The sequence below is a fragment of the Malaclemys terrapin genome, chromosome 5, assembly GCF_027887155.1.
Source record: "Malaclemys terrapin pileata isolate rMalTer1 chromosome 5, rMalTer1.hap1, whole genome shotgun sequence".
Lineage (NCBI taxonomy): Eukaryota > Metazoa > Chordata > Testudines > Emydidae > Malaclemys > Malaclemys terrapin.
The window spans coordinates 124,476,620-124,495,860 of record NC_071509.1 but is presented as its reverse complement, the minus strand read 5'-3'; the positions used below and the strand labels follow the sequence as shown (position 1 = coordinate 124,495,860).

Genomic DNA, 19,241 nt, shown 5'->3' with positions numbered 1-19,241 from the left:
ATTATAATCCGGTCATTATTAATAACAGCTGTGACAACCAACAATTTTGAATGAGTTAAAAGCATCTTTCAATAGGTAATTATTTCATCCATTACAGAAACCATGGGCAATAACACATATTCCTTATCAATCCTCTTGTTATATTTATAACATTCTTTTATAGACACTTTGAAGGGTCTTTTCCCTGGACACCTAGACTATATTAGTAAAGTAAGGGTAAAAACAGGGGTTAAAAGATTTCACACGTTCCATTATTGAGTTCATTTTCTCTTCACCCATTAGGCTCAATTGAAGGACAAAACTTTTTAGTTGAAATACATATAGGGCAATAAATATATAGATACACAAAATAACAAGGCTTTTGGTTAGCATATAGAAAATTATGAGAGCTTAACATAGGAAAATCATAAAAGTGAATATTTACTAACATACTGAACTTCTTACCAATTTTGGATAACCCAGAAAGCCATGGCTACAAAAAAATGTTCTTTTCTACCTATCACTGCCGAGGAAACGGTGGCATATTCTGGTGGATTTGAACTTGGTCATGGTGTCCATGCATTTATGAGTTTAAGCACTTCACTATTGTAATGTAAATCTAGGGATGACACCACTGACCTGAACAACGCTCCAATGGGTTCGAACACAGCAGCCCATTTGCATAACAAAAGACCCCCAAGAGCATTTCCACCTCTGCACTGGCTCCAAATGAACACCACATCAGACAAAAAGTTTCATTCTTTATAGCTCTCCAGGTGATTGGTCCAAGTTACCGGAGGATCTGCCTCACAAAGCATCATGATCATGACCTCCCATGACAACTCCATTCCACTGGAACAAAGGAACTGTTACCTTCAAGAATGAAACTTGTGTGACCAGGAAACAGAATTCCCTGGGCAACAGGCTCAGGACTGTGGAACTCACTTTCAGGTGAGATCAGAATGACAACCAACCTCAGAGCCTTCAGAGAAAAATGATCTTTCTCTGGCCTATCTTGCCCATTGTACCCCATCACCATAAACAAAAAAAACCCCGGTGTACTGTCTGGATAATGGAGGGGAAAACCAAAGAATTGTGTATGTTCACTTTAATACATTTGTTAAAGCTTTCAGGCACTACACTGATTGAAGGTGCTGTATAGATAGATCGATATGTTAATGCTACCAAAACCCAGAGATGGAATTACAGTTTTATAGGAAGAATTATGTCTTGTTCCATTTAACCTGTGTAAACCAGTGGTCTCAATGAGCTTTCCCCTGCCATCTACTGATGAATTGGGGGAAAAGGACTCAGGGCCGACCATATTTGAATAGACGCCTATTCTGCCTAGATACGTAGACATGCTTGCTTGCCAAATATATCATTTTTGACTGTTTTGGGGTTAAAATTCACTTAAGTCATGCAAAGGGTAATGAAATGTTGTTATCCTTATTGTATGACTAAAGGCCAGCAGGACGGTACATAATATACCCAAAGTGAGTCACCCTAAATTTAATCTCACTCATTAGGGAGTCACCCTAAATTTAATCTCACTCACTCAATGGGTGTAGTTATGCCAAATCCAAGAAAAAGTTAGAGGGGGTGGAGACAGGTGTTCTTACCTGGTTGCAAACACTCTCTTAGATGCCATTTGATCCTCCCCTCTAATGTTTAAAGCCAGAGCTGATGAGACTCAGTTGCGAGTCCTTGTTTCGTCTCAGTGATCACTGGAGCTGAAATCACTGATAAGCTGGTCCCTAAGCCTTAGGCTTTGTCTATACTGCACTTTCGTCGGTAAAACTTTTGTTGTTTAGGAGTGTGAAAAAGACACCCCCTCGAATGACAAAAGTTTTACCCACGAAAAGCGCCAGTGTGAACAGTGCTTTGTCAGCAGGAGAGCTCTCCCACCGACAAAGCTACTGCCTTTCGTTGGGGGTGGATTTATTTTGTCGGCAGGAGAGCGCTCTCCTGCCAACAGAGAGCAGCTACATGGCCCACCTTTTAGTGGCACAGCTGTGTTGCTAAAAGGTGCGTAGTGTAGACTTAGCCTTAGATCTGGTGTGGGGACAGCATTGCAGTGAAAGACAACTCAGAAGAGGCATCAGTGATGTTCTCCAGTACCCAGTTAAATGACAAAGAGCTGAAATCACTAAGGACTGGAAAAGGTGATGGAACCTCAGAATAGACAACAGTGAGCAGTGGCAGCGGCAGCAGCAGCATGCTGCAAAGGCAACAGCTATAGAGATGGCGGCGACAGAGGCACCACTCAACCATCACTCTCCCTCAGGGGCAGGAGATGAACCCACTTGAATACACCCCTGGACTCTGGGATGTTGCTGACCTGGGACAACAAACCATGAATGGGAGGCAGCGCAGGGAAGGGAGAAACGGCATGTTAAAGGGACATTCATCCATTGGACTTTCACACTGCAAGGAGGGAAACTGAGACAAAGGACTACTGCCAAAGATACTATGGGGCGGGTGTTTACTTACTGTTTGTATAATTTTGAATAACTGTTGCTGTGTTTCCCAAATTAATGCTGTCTTCCTTCTCTTAATAAAAGTTCTGTCTTCTTATCCATAGACTCACTGCTTACAAGTGGGGAAGTAATGGGACTCACATGTGTCCAGGAGTGGTGTTTAGTTTCCCCAGGTTTCTGGGTGGAGGCACGAGCTAATTCTGTTTTGTAATGTTCAGAGGAAACCCTACACACTTAACCCACCCCTTGTTGCTGCTGACACCACCTGGCAGAAGGGTCATTCTTGTAGCAGTTTCTCTCACTGTGGCTTTAATTCTGTAGGCATTAAGGGCCAGATTTTCCAAAGGTATTTAGGTGCCTAAAGATGCAGACAGGTGGGATTTTTCTAAGTGCCTAAGCAGGTTAAGTGCCTAATTCTTTTTGAGTTTAGTGGGGTTAGATGCCTAACCCGCCTAGGCACCTATCTGCATATTTAGATGCCTAAATGCCTTTGAAAATCTGTCTCTAAGTGATTTTTATATATATAAAACTTTGTATGGTCTTAGGCTAAATAGCATACTGTCCAAGTAACCTTTGGTTTAAGGTCAATGGATGCTCCAGCAGCAGTGGATAATTGTTATCAGTCTAGAAGGCTGAATCAGCAATTTGTCAGGAGATGAACCATGCTTATTTATATGCAAATTTATATAGGATTTTAATCTGAGAAGAACACACACAGTTATTTGTTTTTAGTTTATATATTTAAATTTCAAAACTGTTCTCCTCCAGAAGACAAAAGGACCTCTAGGGTGAATTTGTAATTAACAATTTGAAGGTCTAGGTCATGCCTTGATGCAAACAGATTATTTTGCATTGCCATGGGGAGAAAGAGTTTTATGGAGAATAAACAAGTGTTTCAGTGAAACACGGCAAATTTCTTTGAAATTAAAAAAGCTAACAGTATAGAAAGTAGAACAGGAGTACTTGTGGCACCTTAGAGACTAACAAATTTATTAGAGCATAAGCTTTCGTGGACTACAGCCCACTTCTTCGGATGCATATAGAATGGAACATATAATGAGGAGATATATATGCACACATACAGAGAGCATAAACGGGTGGGAGTTGTCTTACCAACTCTGAGAGGCCAATTAATTAAGAGAAAAAAAAACTTTTGAAGTGATAATCAAGCTAGCCGAGTACAGACAGTGTGATAAGAAGTGTGAGAATACTTACAAGGGGAGATAGAGTCAATGTTTGTAATGGCTCAGCCATTCCCAGCCACTATGGACGTAGAAGCCCTCTACACCAATATTCCACACAAAGATGGACTACAAGCTATCAGGAACAGTATCCCTGATAATGTCACAGCTAACCTGGTGGCTGAACTTTGTGATTTTGTCCTCACCCACAACTGTTTCACATTTGGGGACAATATATACCTTCAAGTCAGCGGCACTGCTATGGGTACCCGCATGGCCCCACAATATGCCAACATTTTTATGGCTGACTTAGAACAACGCTTCCTTAGCTCTTGTCCCCTAACGCCCCTACTCTACTTGCGCTACATTGATGACATCTTCATCATCTGGACCCATGGAAAAGAAGCCCTTTGAGGAATTTCACCATGATTTCAATAATTTCCATCCCACCATCAACCTCAGCCTAGATCAATCCACACAAGCGGTCCATTTCCTGGACACTACTGTGCTAATAAGCGATGGTCACATCAAGACCACCCTATACCGGAAACCTACTGACCGCTACACTTACCTACATGCCTCCAGCTTCCATCCAGGACACACCACACGATCCATTGTCTACAGCCAAGCTCTAAGATATAACCGCATTTGCTCCAATCCCTCGGATAGAGACAAGCACCTACAAGATCTCTATCAAGCATTCTTAAAACTACAATACCCACCTGCTGAAGTGAAAAAACAGATTGACAGAGCCAGACGAGTACCCAGAAGTCACCTCCTACAAGACAGGCCCAACAAAGAAAATAACAGAACACCACTAGCTGTCACCTTCAGCCCCCAACTAAAACCTCTCCAGCGCATCATCAGAGATCTACAACCTATCCTGAAAGATGATCCTTTACTCTCACAGATCTTGGGAGACAGACCTGTCCTCGCTTACAGACAACCCCCCAACCTAAAGCAAATACTCACCAGCAACCACACATCACTGAACAAAACCACTAACCCAGGAACCTATCCTTGTAACAAACCCCGATGCCAACTCTGTCCACATATCTATTCAAGTGACATCATCATAGGACCTAATCACATCAGCCATACCATCAGGGGCTCGTTCACCTGCACATCTACCAAAGTGATATATGCCATCATGTGCTAGCAATGCCCCTCTGCCATGTACATTGGCCAAACCGGACAGTCTCTACGCAAAAGAATTAATGGACACAAATCTGACATCAGGAATCAAAATACTCAAAAACCAGTGGGAGAACACTTTAACCTGTCTGGTCATTCAGTGACAGACCTGCGGGTGGCTATATTACAACAGAAAAACTTCAAAAACAGACTCCAAAGAGAGACTGCAGAGCTAGAATTGATATGCAAACTAGACACAATCAACTCCGGTTTGAATAAGGACTGGTAATGGCTGAGCCATTACAAACGTTGACTCTATCTCCCCTTGTAAGTACTCTCACACTTCTTATCACACTGTCTGTACTCGGCTAGCTTGATTATCACTTCAAAAGTTTTTTTTTCTCTTAATTAATTGGCCTCTCAGAGTTGGTAAGACAACTCCCACCTGTTTATGCTCTCTGTATGTGTGTATATATATCTCCTCATTATATGTTCCATTCTATATGCATCCGAAGAAGTGGGCTGTAGTCCACGAAAGCTTATGCTCTAATAAATTTGTTAGTCTCTAAGGTGCCACAAGTACTCCTGTTCTTCTTTTTGCGGATACAGACTAACACGGCTGTTACTCTGAAACTTGTCAGTATAGAAAGTATAAAAGTAAAATGTAGCACCAAAGATACTTTATAGAGGAAGTTTCAAACAATGCTGGTAAACAGATAAGGAAATTAAACTTGTGTGTATTTGGGGAATAATTAAAAGCACAGACTAGATTTGTAAGGATGGTTAAATCAAATGGTAAAGTGTACTTTGACACCTCTTGTAAGAGTGTCTATATACATACATTAAAACTGACTTCTATATAACTAAGAAAGCTTTATTAGCACACAAACACATTCCTTTTGGAGGGACATGTGACACTTCACATTGCTGAAAGACAAAGAATGGCATAGCTTTGAGCTGGGGGAGCATCCAGATAGCCCTAAAGCAACTATGTATGGGACATGGAGGAGTCCTTACTCCTGCTATTGTCTGGTGCAGCTTTGTTAGGGCTAGGGACAATCTAGCCTATAGTAGCAGAATTCTAAATGGGTGTTGGTTTAACTGCAGTAATTCAGGACATTTCTATTGCTCCATCATAATAGGAATTTGGAATCTATATCCCTGAAGCAACTCTTGCATTAGTTTTCCAACATCAGCCCAGAACTTACAACAAAATGGTAGAGGGAACACTACGATGGAAGACATCTTCATTTTTTTTTTTAATTTAAAAGGTAAACCCAAGAGCTTTACAAAAATAGAAGCCCACAAATCAATTCAGATAGAGCCTGTTTTTATTATGGGACACATCACAAAACCCACCAGCCAGCAATTTCTGAGATTCTAACACTATTTTATAGAAACAAAGTGGGCCAAGTAATATCCTTTATTGGACCAACTTCTATTGAGACAAGCTTTCAAGTTTATACAAAGCTCTTCTTCGGGTCTTGGAAAGACACTCAGGGTGCCATTGCTAAATACAAAGTGGAACAATAAACCCAGTGTAGTAAATCCATTGTTGTAATAAACCCAGGGTCTTTATTAAGCCCAGGATTTTTAGTGTCTAGCAAAGTTAAGAATTTAAGCGCTCAGGGTCATCTTTTAAAGATGTGCAGATTTCCTTGGAGAATAGGGACTGAGAGGTCAGATATGGAGATAAAATATATTTTTGTAACAACTCTTTCTGAAAAGTGTTTACCCATGGATGATATGCTGGTTTTGTCTTTTATCATTCTTCTGTATGAGTTCATTTCTCACCCATGGATTCTCAGAGCCTGAGCTCCAGTTCGAACCCGAACATCTACACTGCAATTTTATCGCCCGGCAGCCTGAGTACAACAATCCCAAGTCTGCTAACCCAGACCAGCTGCAGCCATGCTGCTGATCTTTTATTGTGGTGTGTAGATGAGTACCTTTCTCAGACCTGAAGAAGAGCTCCGTGTAAGCTCAAAAGCTTGTCTTTCACCAACAGAAGTTGGTCCAATAAAAGATATTACACCTCCATCTTGTCTCTAATATCCTGGACTACCAGGGCTACAACAACATTGCAAAAACCTATTTTATATCAGGCAGAAACTTACTTTCCTTCCAACCTATTATTAACAAATGGTCAGGCAAATAAACAAAAAGACACATCATAACAATCACTAGAATGTGAGAAGAAATAAATCCAAAAGGTTACACTAAGGTTAAAGTATTAGGGCCAAGGAAACAGTTCAGTCAAGCAGTGAGAGACTGGTATAAGTAAGAGGAAAAACATGCCCTTACTGCTAGCACAGGGATCCTCTGTATATTATTAAAACAGAGTTCAGTCCATGGAAGATTACTCAATTCTTCAAAGCAGTCCTTCTAGAATTTTCCAGTAGCACTCCTAACTCAAACAATCTTAACTCAAAAGCTAAAGGACCCGGAGAAGACTGACTAAAACTTATCAATAAATGTTCAGTTCTCAAAAGAAAGCTCAATCAAGATTCCAGCATGCACTGGGCTTGCCTTACCATAACTTTCCCCAAAGTTCCTGGGGATTAATTCCAGAGTTACATTTATTGCTTCCTCTCTCCTGGACGCAGACCATGTCCCTAGGTTCCATTGTCATGGCACCCCTCACCCCACCTCCTTCCTCCACCTGGCTGCCCAGTCCACACATCCTTCCTGCACATTCATCGATCTCATTCAGTGTGGGAGGAGAGATATATAGATGGAATGATACTATGTCTAGGGATTATAATGGCAGAATTTGGCCCCATTTATTTAACAGAGTACTATATATGAGCACATAAGAAAGGATCCTATTCAAATTTTACATGTCCACCAAGTTACGCTAGAAGCTTGCACATTAACAGTAATTTTTTGCCACTATTGCCCAGTAGTAATTGTCACGGAGTATTGGGGAACTCAGGGCCCTGCACCCCCGGCTTCCTGCGATTCACTGCGACTCTCAGCCAGCCAGTAAAGCAGAAGGTTTATTTGGATGACAGGAATACAGTCCAAGACAGGTCTTGCAGGCACAGACAACAGGGACCCCCTCAGTTAGGTCCATCTTGGGGGCCCAAGGCATCCCAGCCCAGCCCCCCTTGGGAGGTCAGAGCCATCTCTGCCTCCCAGCCATCTCTCCAGCCTGCTTCCCACACTCCGGCTTCAGCGACCCCTCCCACAGCCTTTGTTCAGTTTCCCGGGCTAAGGAGTCACCTGGCCTTCAACCCCTTCCTGGGTTCTCGTGTTACACACTCAGGTATGCGCCCTCGGGCTGTCTCCCATCCTCCAATGCAGACTATTCCAGCCACACTCCCCTGTCAGCATTCACAGACCACAGTGAGAACAGGCCCAGTTCGTCACAGTAATGTTAATAGTGAACAAATGATGAAGTAAACCCTGTTTGCTAGAGGTTACAGTATGATTATAGTTCTTGAGGCTGTATATAAAATAGACCAATTGCTTAGCGATTGTCTAAAGGTCTAGAGAGTTACCCTTAAAAGCCTCCAAAGTAAAACTTGACACACTGTCAAGAAGGGAACTGCAAATATTTATCCTTGTCACTTGCTTAAACCATTCAGCGCTCCTGACCTCTTGCTTTAGTAGCATTTTTAACAGAGAATATGATTAGCCTCCACCTGTAGAGAGACTGCAGTGCTGTACATCTTTCTCAAGTGATGCTCTACACAAATTCTGTGGTGCAATGGTTTTGACCTTACTCATCAATAATAGCCTTTTCCCCTCCAATATTCCAACTTCTAGGTGTTTATCCTTTGATGACAATGGTGGGATTTATGTTGACTTTAATGGGAGCATGGTTAGGTCAATCCTGGGCATTTTTGAAAATCCCATTTTATGCTCTTTAGGGTGAGGATTGTCTTTTGTTTTCATGTACTGTACTGTCACAAGAGCATTGTCATTACTAATAATAATTCTTAGAGTGAACATTGCGTCAATAGTGTACATCTAATGTAGGTAGAAAAATTAAACAAATCATGGCACATGATATTTAATGTATAAAAACTATGTCAAAATACTACTCCCAAAGGATAAATAATCAAAAATAAAATTCTCTTCATTGGATGATGAAATTTTTGCAACTTGTTTCATACAGCTACTTTGTTCTCTAATTTTGTAATATAAAATAAACAAAACAAATGTACATCCGTGAAACTCTCTCTTCAGTCACTGTTGATTAGCAGAGTCCAAGAAAGAACACTTTAAAGTGATTCTCTCTCTTCCATTCCAATAGTTCTATAGTACCTTTACTTATTTAAAAATAAAATGTTCATGCTATTAGTCCATCATATGGAGTAACTACTTTGGCTAGCTGGACTTTTTTTTTTTTTTTAATGATATTTAATTTTAAATAGGAAGCACTACACATACACAATATATTTCATAAAGCATTATTGCAGACACACACAGGCTCCAATTCAACACATATGTAACTTTAAGCATACGGTTAGTGCTTTGCTGAACTGGAGCCTTATTGTACTGACACAGCACTTACTCAGCCACAGAGCTATGCTGATTTTACACCAACTGAAGATCTGGCTCTCTGTACATTTACCCAATAGACCACAAAAGCTTTGATCAAGTCAGCGAGCTGCAAATTAGAAGGTCTCTAAGTAGTCCCATCCATTAGATGGAACCATAATCTCTCTTTTGGAGCTGTACCTGCCATTTTGGGATTCAAAAGTAAAACTTTTCTGTTCACATATTTATCTATTCTGGTTACTATTAAGTATCTCAAAACTATATAATTATGTATCTATTCCAGCAATATGCTACACTTACATTTGCAGTTGCCTATTTTTTTGTGTTTGTGGCCGTTAGAGACAATTAGGTCAATTCACAAATAAGGGCTGGATTCTCCAGTCCATTGAAGTTGCTTTGTGATGCTCTGATGACTCAAGGTTGCCATAAGATCACCTTAACTAGCCAGCAGAGTAGTCCATCAGCTCAGGGGAATCCTCTGGTAGTATAGGGCCACTGCCTAGGGTCCTATGCCATCCCCTTCCTGGCCTCTGTCCACTGAGAAGGGAACATAGCATGTCTCTATGCCCTCTCCTCAGCTACTTTCATGGCTCATCTGGGCCACTGACAGCTGGTACAAATACTTTTAGTTTGCTCTGTCTTAAATACTGTAAAAATTTGAAACAAACACTGTGTCAATATTAACAACAATCTGATTTAATCACACAAAATCAAGACAAAATAATTTGCTTATCTGGGACCAATCCTGCAGTTCCAGTTAAATTTGGTTGGAATTCTGTTTGACTGAAGACGGTTGGATCAGGCACAGCAGCTCAAACAGACCCCATTTGTGGCTAGGTATTTCAGCACATAGAAAAACATTGTGCAATCACCCGAGACAGCTGCAAATCTAAATGTAAAAGGCAATAAAATGTGTGCCAAGACTTTTTAGCTTTAACTCTGATTTTGTCTTTTGGGTTTGAATTCTACCCTGAAGTATTTAAACGGATTCTTATACAGTTGATTATTATCTCTTGGCACCCTCTATAAATTCAATGTGACCTGTTCAAAATATGATGAAGAATATAATGGCCTGGAACAAAATGCAGAGATACATTTTATATGAAATATCCTAGCAAAATAATTAACAAATACACACCATATTATAATAAAGGTCTGATACAAACTGACAAAACCAATTGAATAATTAGTGAAGACCTCAAATCAGCACCAGTTTTTAGTGGTGCCATTGTGATTACAACTGTTCTGGGATTGGGGCACTTGGTGCATTTAGGCACTTAGATAAGTGGTCTGATTTTCAAAAGTGCTGACTTCAGTGTGTGCTGCTGAGGGCTCAGCACTTTGGAAAATCATGCCACTTTAGGTGCCTAAAAATCAACTTGGAGTAATTTTAAAAGCCCATTTTAAAAAATCTCAGCCAAAAAGGACTCATTTGGGTATGCTATGAGAACAAACTATTTAGATTAAATGACACATGCCTTAATTTGTGCCTCATTTTTTAATTTCTTTCACTTTAGTAACTGTCATAACCCCTTCTGTTACTAAAATCTTGGCTTTTATAATAGTTTACAGAAAGGAAAGAAAATATTTATCCTAGTGGATGCAGTGATGGTCATAAGAACGGTCATACTGGGTCAGGCCATGTCCATCAAGCCCAGTATCCGGTCCTCTGACAATGGCCAACGGCAGGTGCCCCAAAGGGAATGAACAGACAGGTTATCATCAAGTGATCCATGCCCTGTCACCCGATCCCAGCTTCTTGCAAACAGAGGCTAGGAACACCATTCCTGACCATCCTGGCTTATAGCCAGTGATGGACCTATCTTCCATGAATCTATCTAGCTCCCTTTTGAACCCCGTTATAGTATTGGCCTTCACAACACCCTCTAGCAAGGAGTTCCAGAGGTTGACAGTGCGTTGTGTGAAAAAAATACTTTCTTGTGTTTGTTTTAAACCTACTACCTATTAAGGTAGAGGCAATGTGATCTTTTCTGTCTTATTATCTATCCCTTTCTTGATGATTCCCAACATTCTGTTTGCTTTTTTGACTGCTGCTGCACATTGAGTGGATGATTTCAGAGAACTATCCACAATGACTCCAAGATATCTTTCATGGTCACTTTGGCTAATGAAATTCATTTTGTGGGAACTTTTAAAGATCACTGCATTTTAGGTAACATTTTATTCTAAAATATTTATAAAGCAACATAAATTTATTTAGATGGGAAAAGCATACATAAATGTATAGAAAGAATCATAGAAGTAGTTTGATAAAGCTACCCCATTTCCCTCCAAAGGATTAAAAAGCAATTTGCAATGCACAAACAAATCCCCCTTTCATTACAAGTTTACTAAGGGTTATTTGAAAATTTTCTTAAACAATGTACAAACCTTCACACAGGTTGCTTAGCATTACACTACATTAAAATCAGCTTCACACACAGATTACAACTCTGACATCTGCTTTGGGGCTTCTAATATATATTCTTTTCTCAATCAACACTTTCTGGCTATTATCAAAAAGGTCTGATGGGCCCAGATCCTGCAGGAACAACAGGTACCTGTGTGAGACATCACTTGATGCATCAGTCCCACGGAGAGGGTTTAACTCAGAGAATCTTTCAGAGAGCCTACAGCCCGAGTCCCATAATAAAATCATTGTTCCTTATGATAAAGAGGGCAAGTTTTCCCACGGGAAGAGTCAGATTACCACCTCCTAAAAGCAGCAGTCAAAATGTATTGAACCAAAACAACACTGGTAAGATTAATCAAAAATAAATAAATAAAATAAATACATGTTAGCATTAAGAAAGCAAAACAGAACAGAGGAATCTGTTTACACAACACACACTCCCCTTCCCAAATCCCACTCCTATGGAAGAGGACTCCCTCTCCTTTCAGATTACTTTAAAATGCTGGGTTTGATGTCTCTCTCTCTCACACACACACAGGATGGAGGATTTCTGCCCTGTGTTTCAAAGAGGTTAAACAATAAGAAAGCAAGAACCCTCATTCCAACTGCCACCAGCGCCGGACAGCCCTATGTGTACGTGGGGGCATCAGTTCAGTGCCATTAGCCCCCACAAACAACCAGCCTGATATAATTATTCCGCCTCCCCACTAAACATATGAAGCGCAACAGACTCTCGGAGGGGAGGCACTCAAGGCAGGACAAAGGGAATCCTCCCCGCTCTCTACCTATCCCACGCGCCCTTCCTCACCTGCTCCTGCGCCTCCGCCATCCTGGGCTCTGCGCCCCGGAGCATCCAAGCCGGCCGCGGGCGCAGGGGGAACTCAGCCCAGCCGGGCAGGCGGCGGAGGATCCGACCCTACTGTTCTCCCAGCTCCATCCCGCGGGGACGCGGCCGCTGCTGCCCCGGAATTCGGGCCCCTCTGTGCCGCCTGCTCCTCCGGCAGCGCCACGGCTGCGGGAGTCCGGAGTTGCGCGCGTGCGAAGGGCTCGCCCGGCGGCTTCTGGCTGCCTGTGCCGGGAGGGAGCGAGGGGGAGATGGGACTGGCCCGGCGCGCTCGCAGCTATTTAAACGGCCAAAGAGGAGCGTGGTGGGGGCTTCCCCGCCCTCTGCTCCCCATCCCACCAGGTGACCTCTGCAGGCTCCGCCACTGGCCGCAGCTCTGGGGCAGAGGGACCTGTGCGCCCCTGGAGCTGCCCCCCTCCAGGAATGGGGCACCTTGACCCCTTGAGCCCCACTTTCTGCATTGCTCCTTTTACTCCTCTCTCTCTCTCTCTCTCATGCCCCTGCTTTAGATTTTCCCTTCCCTCTTTCTTGAGTTCTTTCTTCCTTAGCCTTCCCCGTTTCCTTTTTCTCATTTTCCATCCTTCCTCCTCTCCTTTTTCTCCCACTTGCCTTCTCTAGGTATTTCCTTCTAGCTCCTCTGCCTTCTCTTTCTCTCATCCCCTTGCTTTCACGCTCTTTTCTTTCTTCTCTCTGCCTTGTCTCCCGCTCTCTTTCCCTCCCAAGTAACCCTCCCGCTCCCCCTCTCATTATCTACTGTGCCTGTTAACGAAAATGCAAATAGTTGCTGCTGTCTGTCAATGTCCCACATTGTAAAATCAGAAAAAATTTGACATTGTGGATTGATCTAATTCTCTCCCCTCCCTTCTCTCAAAACATAGGCATGAGAAAGAAAAACACAAAATGCTTTATGATGTATTTGTATTGCGGTAGCACCTAGGAGCTCCAGTCATGAACGCTATGGTGCTAGGTGCTGTACAAACACATAAGATGATAGTCCCTAACCCAAAACTTACTGTGATGCTGGCAGGCCAGTTGCCAGTTCTTGCCAGAGCTTTAGGCCTCAGCCAAGCACCGACCAATTAAGTGCTGGAAATCAGCCCACCTCCCCTGTGTGTTAGTATAGTTAAAATGGTTATTGGACTAACAACAATGTGTTTAGAGTTTATTAAATGCTTGTAAGATGCTGCATGCATTAATCTCACTTATGTCTTTATCACATACTGTAAGGTAACATTTAAGTTTTTGCTTTGTAATGGTAATAAATATTTGCTCTTAAACTATGAACCCAGGCAGGAGGGATCCTCTCCTGCCCATCAAGGAGGCCTATCAAACCTAAATGAGCCATTGTGGGATATCATAATACAAAGAGTTTGTTAGTTGCCCTCTCACACCCATGAAGAGGCTACCTGCAAAAGGGCTCATCCCAACAACTTGAATTCTGGAAGAAGGAAATAAAAATAGCTGACAGCAAATTTTTTCATCTTTTGCTGTTTGGACTCTCACAGGGCTAGAACTATAAAATAGAAGCAGAGATCTTCAGGGTCAAGCTGGGTTAGTCCCAAAAGACATTCAGAGCTGACCGATCACTACAACTCACTCACCTTTTGAAACCATAGACTAACTCATTTGTGTATAGAGGTTTTCCTGCTTTAATCTTGTAATAATTCTCTAATTTCTTTTCCTAGTTAATAAATCCTTAGTTTACTATAGGATTGGCTACAAGAATTGTCTTTGCTGTGAGGTACAAATTGACCTATGTTAAGTGACTGATCTCTTGGGACTGGGAGCAACCTGAATATTTTGTGATCTTTGGTGTATAGCAACTATCTAATGACTAAGGCTATATCTACACTAACGCCTATGTCGGCAAAAGTTATGTCACTCAGGGGCGTGAATATTCCATCCCCCAAGCAATGTAAGTTACACTGTCATAAGCGCTAATGGGCACAGCGCTATGTTGGCAGGAGAGCTTCATTGGGGTGGGTTTTTTATGCCAATGGGTGAGCTCTCTCCCGTTGGCATAGAGCATCTTCACCAGGCAAACTTAGTGGGGCAGCTGTAATGGTACAACTGCCCTGCTGCACCGCTGTATATATAGACATGGCCTAAGTCTGGCTTGCCTGGTGGGGAAAGATGGACTGAAATGCCCAAGGGGACTGTCTGTGACTCCATGCCAAGACTGTTATACTGCTTTAGGAGTTCACACTTGTGACTGGGTTGGTGAAATCTAATTATAGAACTTGCAGTGAGTTTGGGATTTCTGCTTCTTCACAGTCCGCCCTGAGATTGGCACTCACGGTCATGAACCACTCCAGACAGCTTACAGAGTAAACATTTGGTATGATGACTAGAGAGGTGAAATCTTGCTAAAATGCAAAATTCAAGATAAAAATACAGTGAGAAATCCATTTTTTTATAAAATGTAAAAAGAAGAGGGAAAACCCCACCCTTATATAACTGAACCATTATGGCTGAGATTTTAATCACAAAAAAAGTCAAGAAATTCAAAATTAAGATTTTTGTCTTGGGCATAATTAGTACTGTTTTATTACTACTACTACTACCTCTTTTAAGGTAAATTTTCTGCCAATAAGGTTCATGGGGGTAGGGGGGAGGGGATTTAGAGAGGGGGAAGGGGCATGATCAGCGGATATGTGATTTTTCAGATCAACCAACTACACCAAGCCCCATATACAGGGTGATACAGAGACTGCAGTATACTCCCATATATAGTGATGCTATGGTTGGAAGGGGGCAGGAGAATTCTGTCCTCTAATTACCAAGGATTTGCACAGGGAAAGGGTTTGGGCCTTAATCCACATGTATGGTTGAATTACAATAGCTGTGTGAGTTATGGGAAGTCAGTGGAATTATCTCCAGCAAAGAATTTAGACATAAAACTTCAAATGTCCTGATGAGAGTGATTAAAATTACAATGTTAGGGTTTCATTAACAGTTTTGTTTTGTTTCGCATAATGTATTGCTGCTTCAAGGCACTTCTGATGTGCTGAGAGCCAAGAAGTGACTAGGGCTGTCTCAAAGTCAAACTTCAGTACAACTCCATTCTAACATATGCAATCTTCTACAAATGCATGGACGTTTCTAAGGACACATCACATGGAGTACAGTTGAAAGTGCTGTGTTGACCAATATAGGTCACCTGACAGCCTATCTTTTATACTATACTTCTGTAAATCTGAGCTCGATGTCTATAGGTATGGGGGAGGAGGCAAGGAGCTGGTAGCAGGGCATTCTTTGTGAAGGGCCTTTCCTTTGGAATCTGCTCCCTCCAGCCCTGTTTTGTCTATAGTAACCCAAATCCGTTGACCTTCAGAGCATAACTGCAAAACACATCCTTGGGCAGGGAGGGAGAGGGAAGCTGTGAAGAAGCAAATGTTATCGGAGATGATGTTTAGGGAAAGTGGAAAATTTAGTGCATTTTTGTGCTGCCTGGTTATTGTACATTATGTGGATGCAAGGGTTTTGCTTTTGTTTGTCTGACTAAGTATTTGTCAGACAGGCACCTCTTGTTACTTTATATATCTAAATGAAGTAATAAATAAATATGGTGTATAATAGGTATATTTACTTCATTTGTGCATATCCAGATATATTCACGCTCATTTAGTTGGCATCTACAACAACATGTGGTCAGAGTGCATTGAAATCAGTGAGGAAGATGTATTGAGCGTGTGGTACATTATTTCCACTCTTCTATAACTTTATCTTGCAACCAATTTAAGGGACACTGTCAACCTGAAAGTAACATTTGCTTGAAAATCTAGTATTGAGAATAGTTAGAAGTAACCTCTAAAATTATGGATGACAAAGAAATTAGCAAAAAATGATAATAATAATAATAATAATAAAAAAAAAACCTAATTTTTTTCCCTTTGTGTATTTGACACTTTTGGATATAACCAGGTTCAGTGCTCCCCTGTTATACAAGGCATGTGCATACATGTTTGCAGCACTGGGACCTTAGTTAATTTCTCCCCTCCTGAAAAAGACTTAAGAGGGGAGGGATAGCTCAGTGGTTTGATCATTGGCCTGCTAAACCCAGGGTTGTGAGTTCAATCCTTGAGGGGGCCACTTAGGAATCAGGGTGGGGCATAATCAGTACTTGGTCCTGCTAGTGAAGGCAGGGGGCTGGACTCAATGACCTTTCACGGTCCCTTCTAGTTCTACGAGACAGGATATCTTTCTTTATTTAAAAATCCATGTAAACATTTTTGTAACTGTATTTAAAGAAAGGATTCAGACAACTATTAGGGTGACCAGATAGCAAGTGTGAAAAATTGGGACAGGTGGTGGGGGGTAATAGGCCTCTATATAAGAAAAAGCCACAAATAACGGGACTGTCCCTATAAAATCAGGACATCTGGTCACCCAACATACTATTTAAAAGGAGCTCTATCAGAAACTGGGATTTTTCTTAAAGTTAGTCATTTAATAAAATATTGAAGTTAACAGTATTCCTATAAGCATAGCAAAGCACTTATTCTTTGCTGTTAACTACATGCATTCTAGTTGCAGCCTGCTACTTTTGTTTTGTTTTGTTTTGTTTTGTGCATACAGAACTCCTGCAGTCAGAACCTGGGCAAAACTCCTATTGACTTCGGTGTCAGGTCCAATGCGAGTGGCACATGTAAGAACTACCCATTTTTCTCCTTTTCTACTACTCACATCCTCATCCAGCCCGCCACCTCCTTTCTCCCTCGTTTCACTGATTCTCACATTGTCCCCCTGCAATTGACCCAGAATTCAAACGCTCCCAAATCATTTTCTTCTCCTGACACTCAGTCCCCACTTGAGTCAATTGCAAACCTCCCTGTGACTTCAATAGGACCAGGGTTTCATCCAATCTGTCTCAATTAAGTCCCTTCACTAACTACCCAGCATCTTCTGCATCAGGAGTTTAAATTCTTGATTCTTGCCTTTGAGACACTGCATAACTTAATTCCTGTCTACATTTCAACACTTATTTCTTCCTATTTCCCCTTGTCATAATACAGGGTCAGATAAAAGGTCCATCTAGCCCAGTATCCTGTCTACCGACAGTGGCCAATATCAGGTACACCGGAGGGAATGAACAGAACAGGTTATCATCAAGTGATACATTCCCTGTCCGTCATTCCCAGCTTCTGGCTAACAGAGGCTAGGGACACCATCCTTGCCCATCCTGGCTAATAGCCACTGATGGACCTATCCTCCATGAATGTGTCTAGTTCTTTTTTAGAACTTTCTCGCTTAACTCCACTCAAGCTTTCTGATTAACCAGACCGTTCACTTCCTTCTCCCACTCTAATCTTCATGCCTTCCCTATACTGCAGTATAATCCTAGAATGTTCTCCTTTCTCTTGTGCACCATATGATTAGTCCCTCCCTCAAATCTCAGTTTAAAATTCACAAGGTCCATCAACTCAACTTTTCTATTGTAGCGTAATTCATTACTTTGAGGAAAGGTTGAAAGATTGGGAATGTTTAGTCTAGATAAGAGAAAGCTGAGAGGGAATAACAGTCTTCAAATAAGTCAAAGGTTGTTATAAGGAGGACAATGATCAATTGTTTTTCATGTTCACTAAGGGTAGGACAAGAAATAATTGGCTTTGTTTGCAGCAAAAGAGAGTTAGGTTAGATATTAGGAAAAACTTTTGAACTGCAAGGATAGTTAATCATTGGCACAGGTTACCTAGGAGGTTGTAGAATCCCAGTCACGAGATGTTTTAAAGAACAGATTAAACAAACACCTGGCAGGGACGGTCTAGATATACCGGTACTTTATCCAGGGGAATGGATTAAATGACTTCTATAACCAGAAATCTGTGATGTAACCCATTTTACCTCTCACTCACTGTGCCCTCTCTGGCTGTATCCAGCTTGTTTTATGCACTTATCTCCGCATCCTCTATGTCTGTGGTATCTCTGTGTTACTTTAGAATGTAAACTCCTTTGGCGTGGGCCGTCATTTTTTAATTTTGCCTGCAAAACACCAAGCATACCATAAACAATGAAATGAAAACGTTGAGCTATTCAAGTGCACAAAAGCTTCTAAACAAGTTTTAAAATAGCTGAAACCCCCTTCTATCACAGCCACCATCACCTTTTTCGTGGTGAGATTACTCAAATATGGTTTAAGGAATTTTGGTCTGAAGAATGAGAAATTCTAGCCCAAAACAATACTTTGTGGTGAAAATTCTCTCTTAATGGTGCAGCAGTCATATGGAATAACAAACAGGAAATCAGAGAAGGAGTTTTGATTACACCACAAATGTGTGTGTGGTACAGGAACTTGTCTAGTTGAATAGCTCACACAGGTTGAAAATCATAATTGAAAAGATGGCTCTCTCTTGCTAGAGATTCATTTTCAATGGTCTTCCATTGAAGTCAATGGTCTAATGCGATCAATAATTAATTCCACCAAAACAATGATTAGTTGAAGTAGCAACAACTATTTAAACTTTTACTGATCCTCATCATGTCAACACATTTCAAGAGACCGTATTCTAGAGTTAAGGATTTAAAAACTGATCTATCTTGCAGAATCTAATGATTTAAAATCTTTTAAGAACAAATAATAGCATATATATTAGTTACCAAGGAGAAGCTAGACATATTCATGTCAATGGAAAATGAGTTATACAAAGTAGATACTCAAGGACTAACAGAATGCACCCATAGTGATGCCATTTGAGATAACA

The 19,241-nt window shown here is 41.3% G+C and overlaps 1 protein-coding gene across 4 annotated transcripts in view; it reads right to left on the bottom strand.

The window, feature by feature from the left end:
- The window catches only part of LOC128837563 (melanopsin-like), a 78,955-nt gene extending 66,366 nt beyond the window's left edge, over positions 1 to 12,589 (bottom strand). For 3 of the 4 annotated variants that reach the window (XR_008444981.1, XM_054028782.1, XM_054028785.1), the window contains exon 1: positions 12,505 to 12,589. Coding sequence is in view for 1 of the 4 variants with exons in the window: in XM_054028783.1 (XP_053884758.1) it covers positions 12,505 to 12,549 (45 nt within the window). In the remaining 3 variants the exon portion in view is untranslated. The remainder of the gene's footprint in view (positions 1 to 12,504) is intronic. The other variant, XM_054028783.1, reaches the window with a different exon arrangement.
- Positions 12,590 to 19,241: the final 6,652 nt, after the last annotated feature.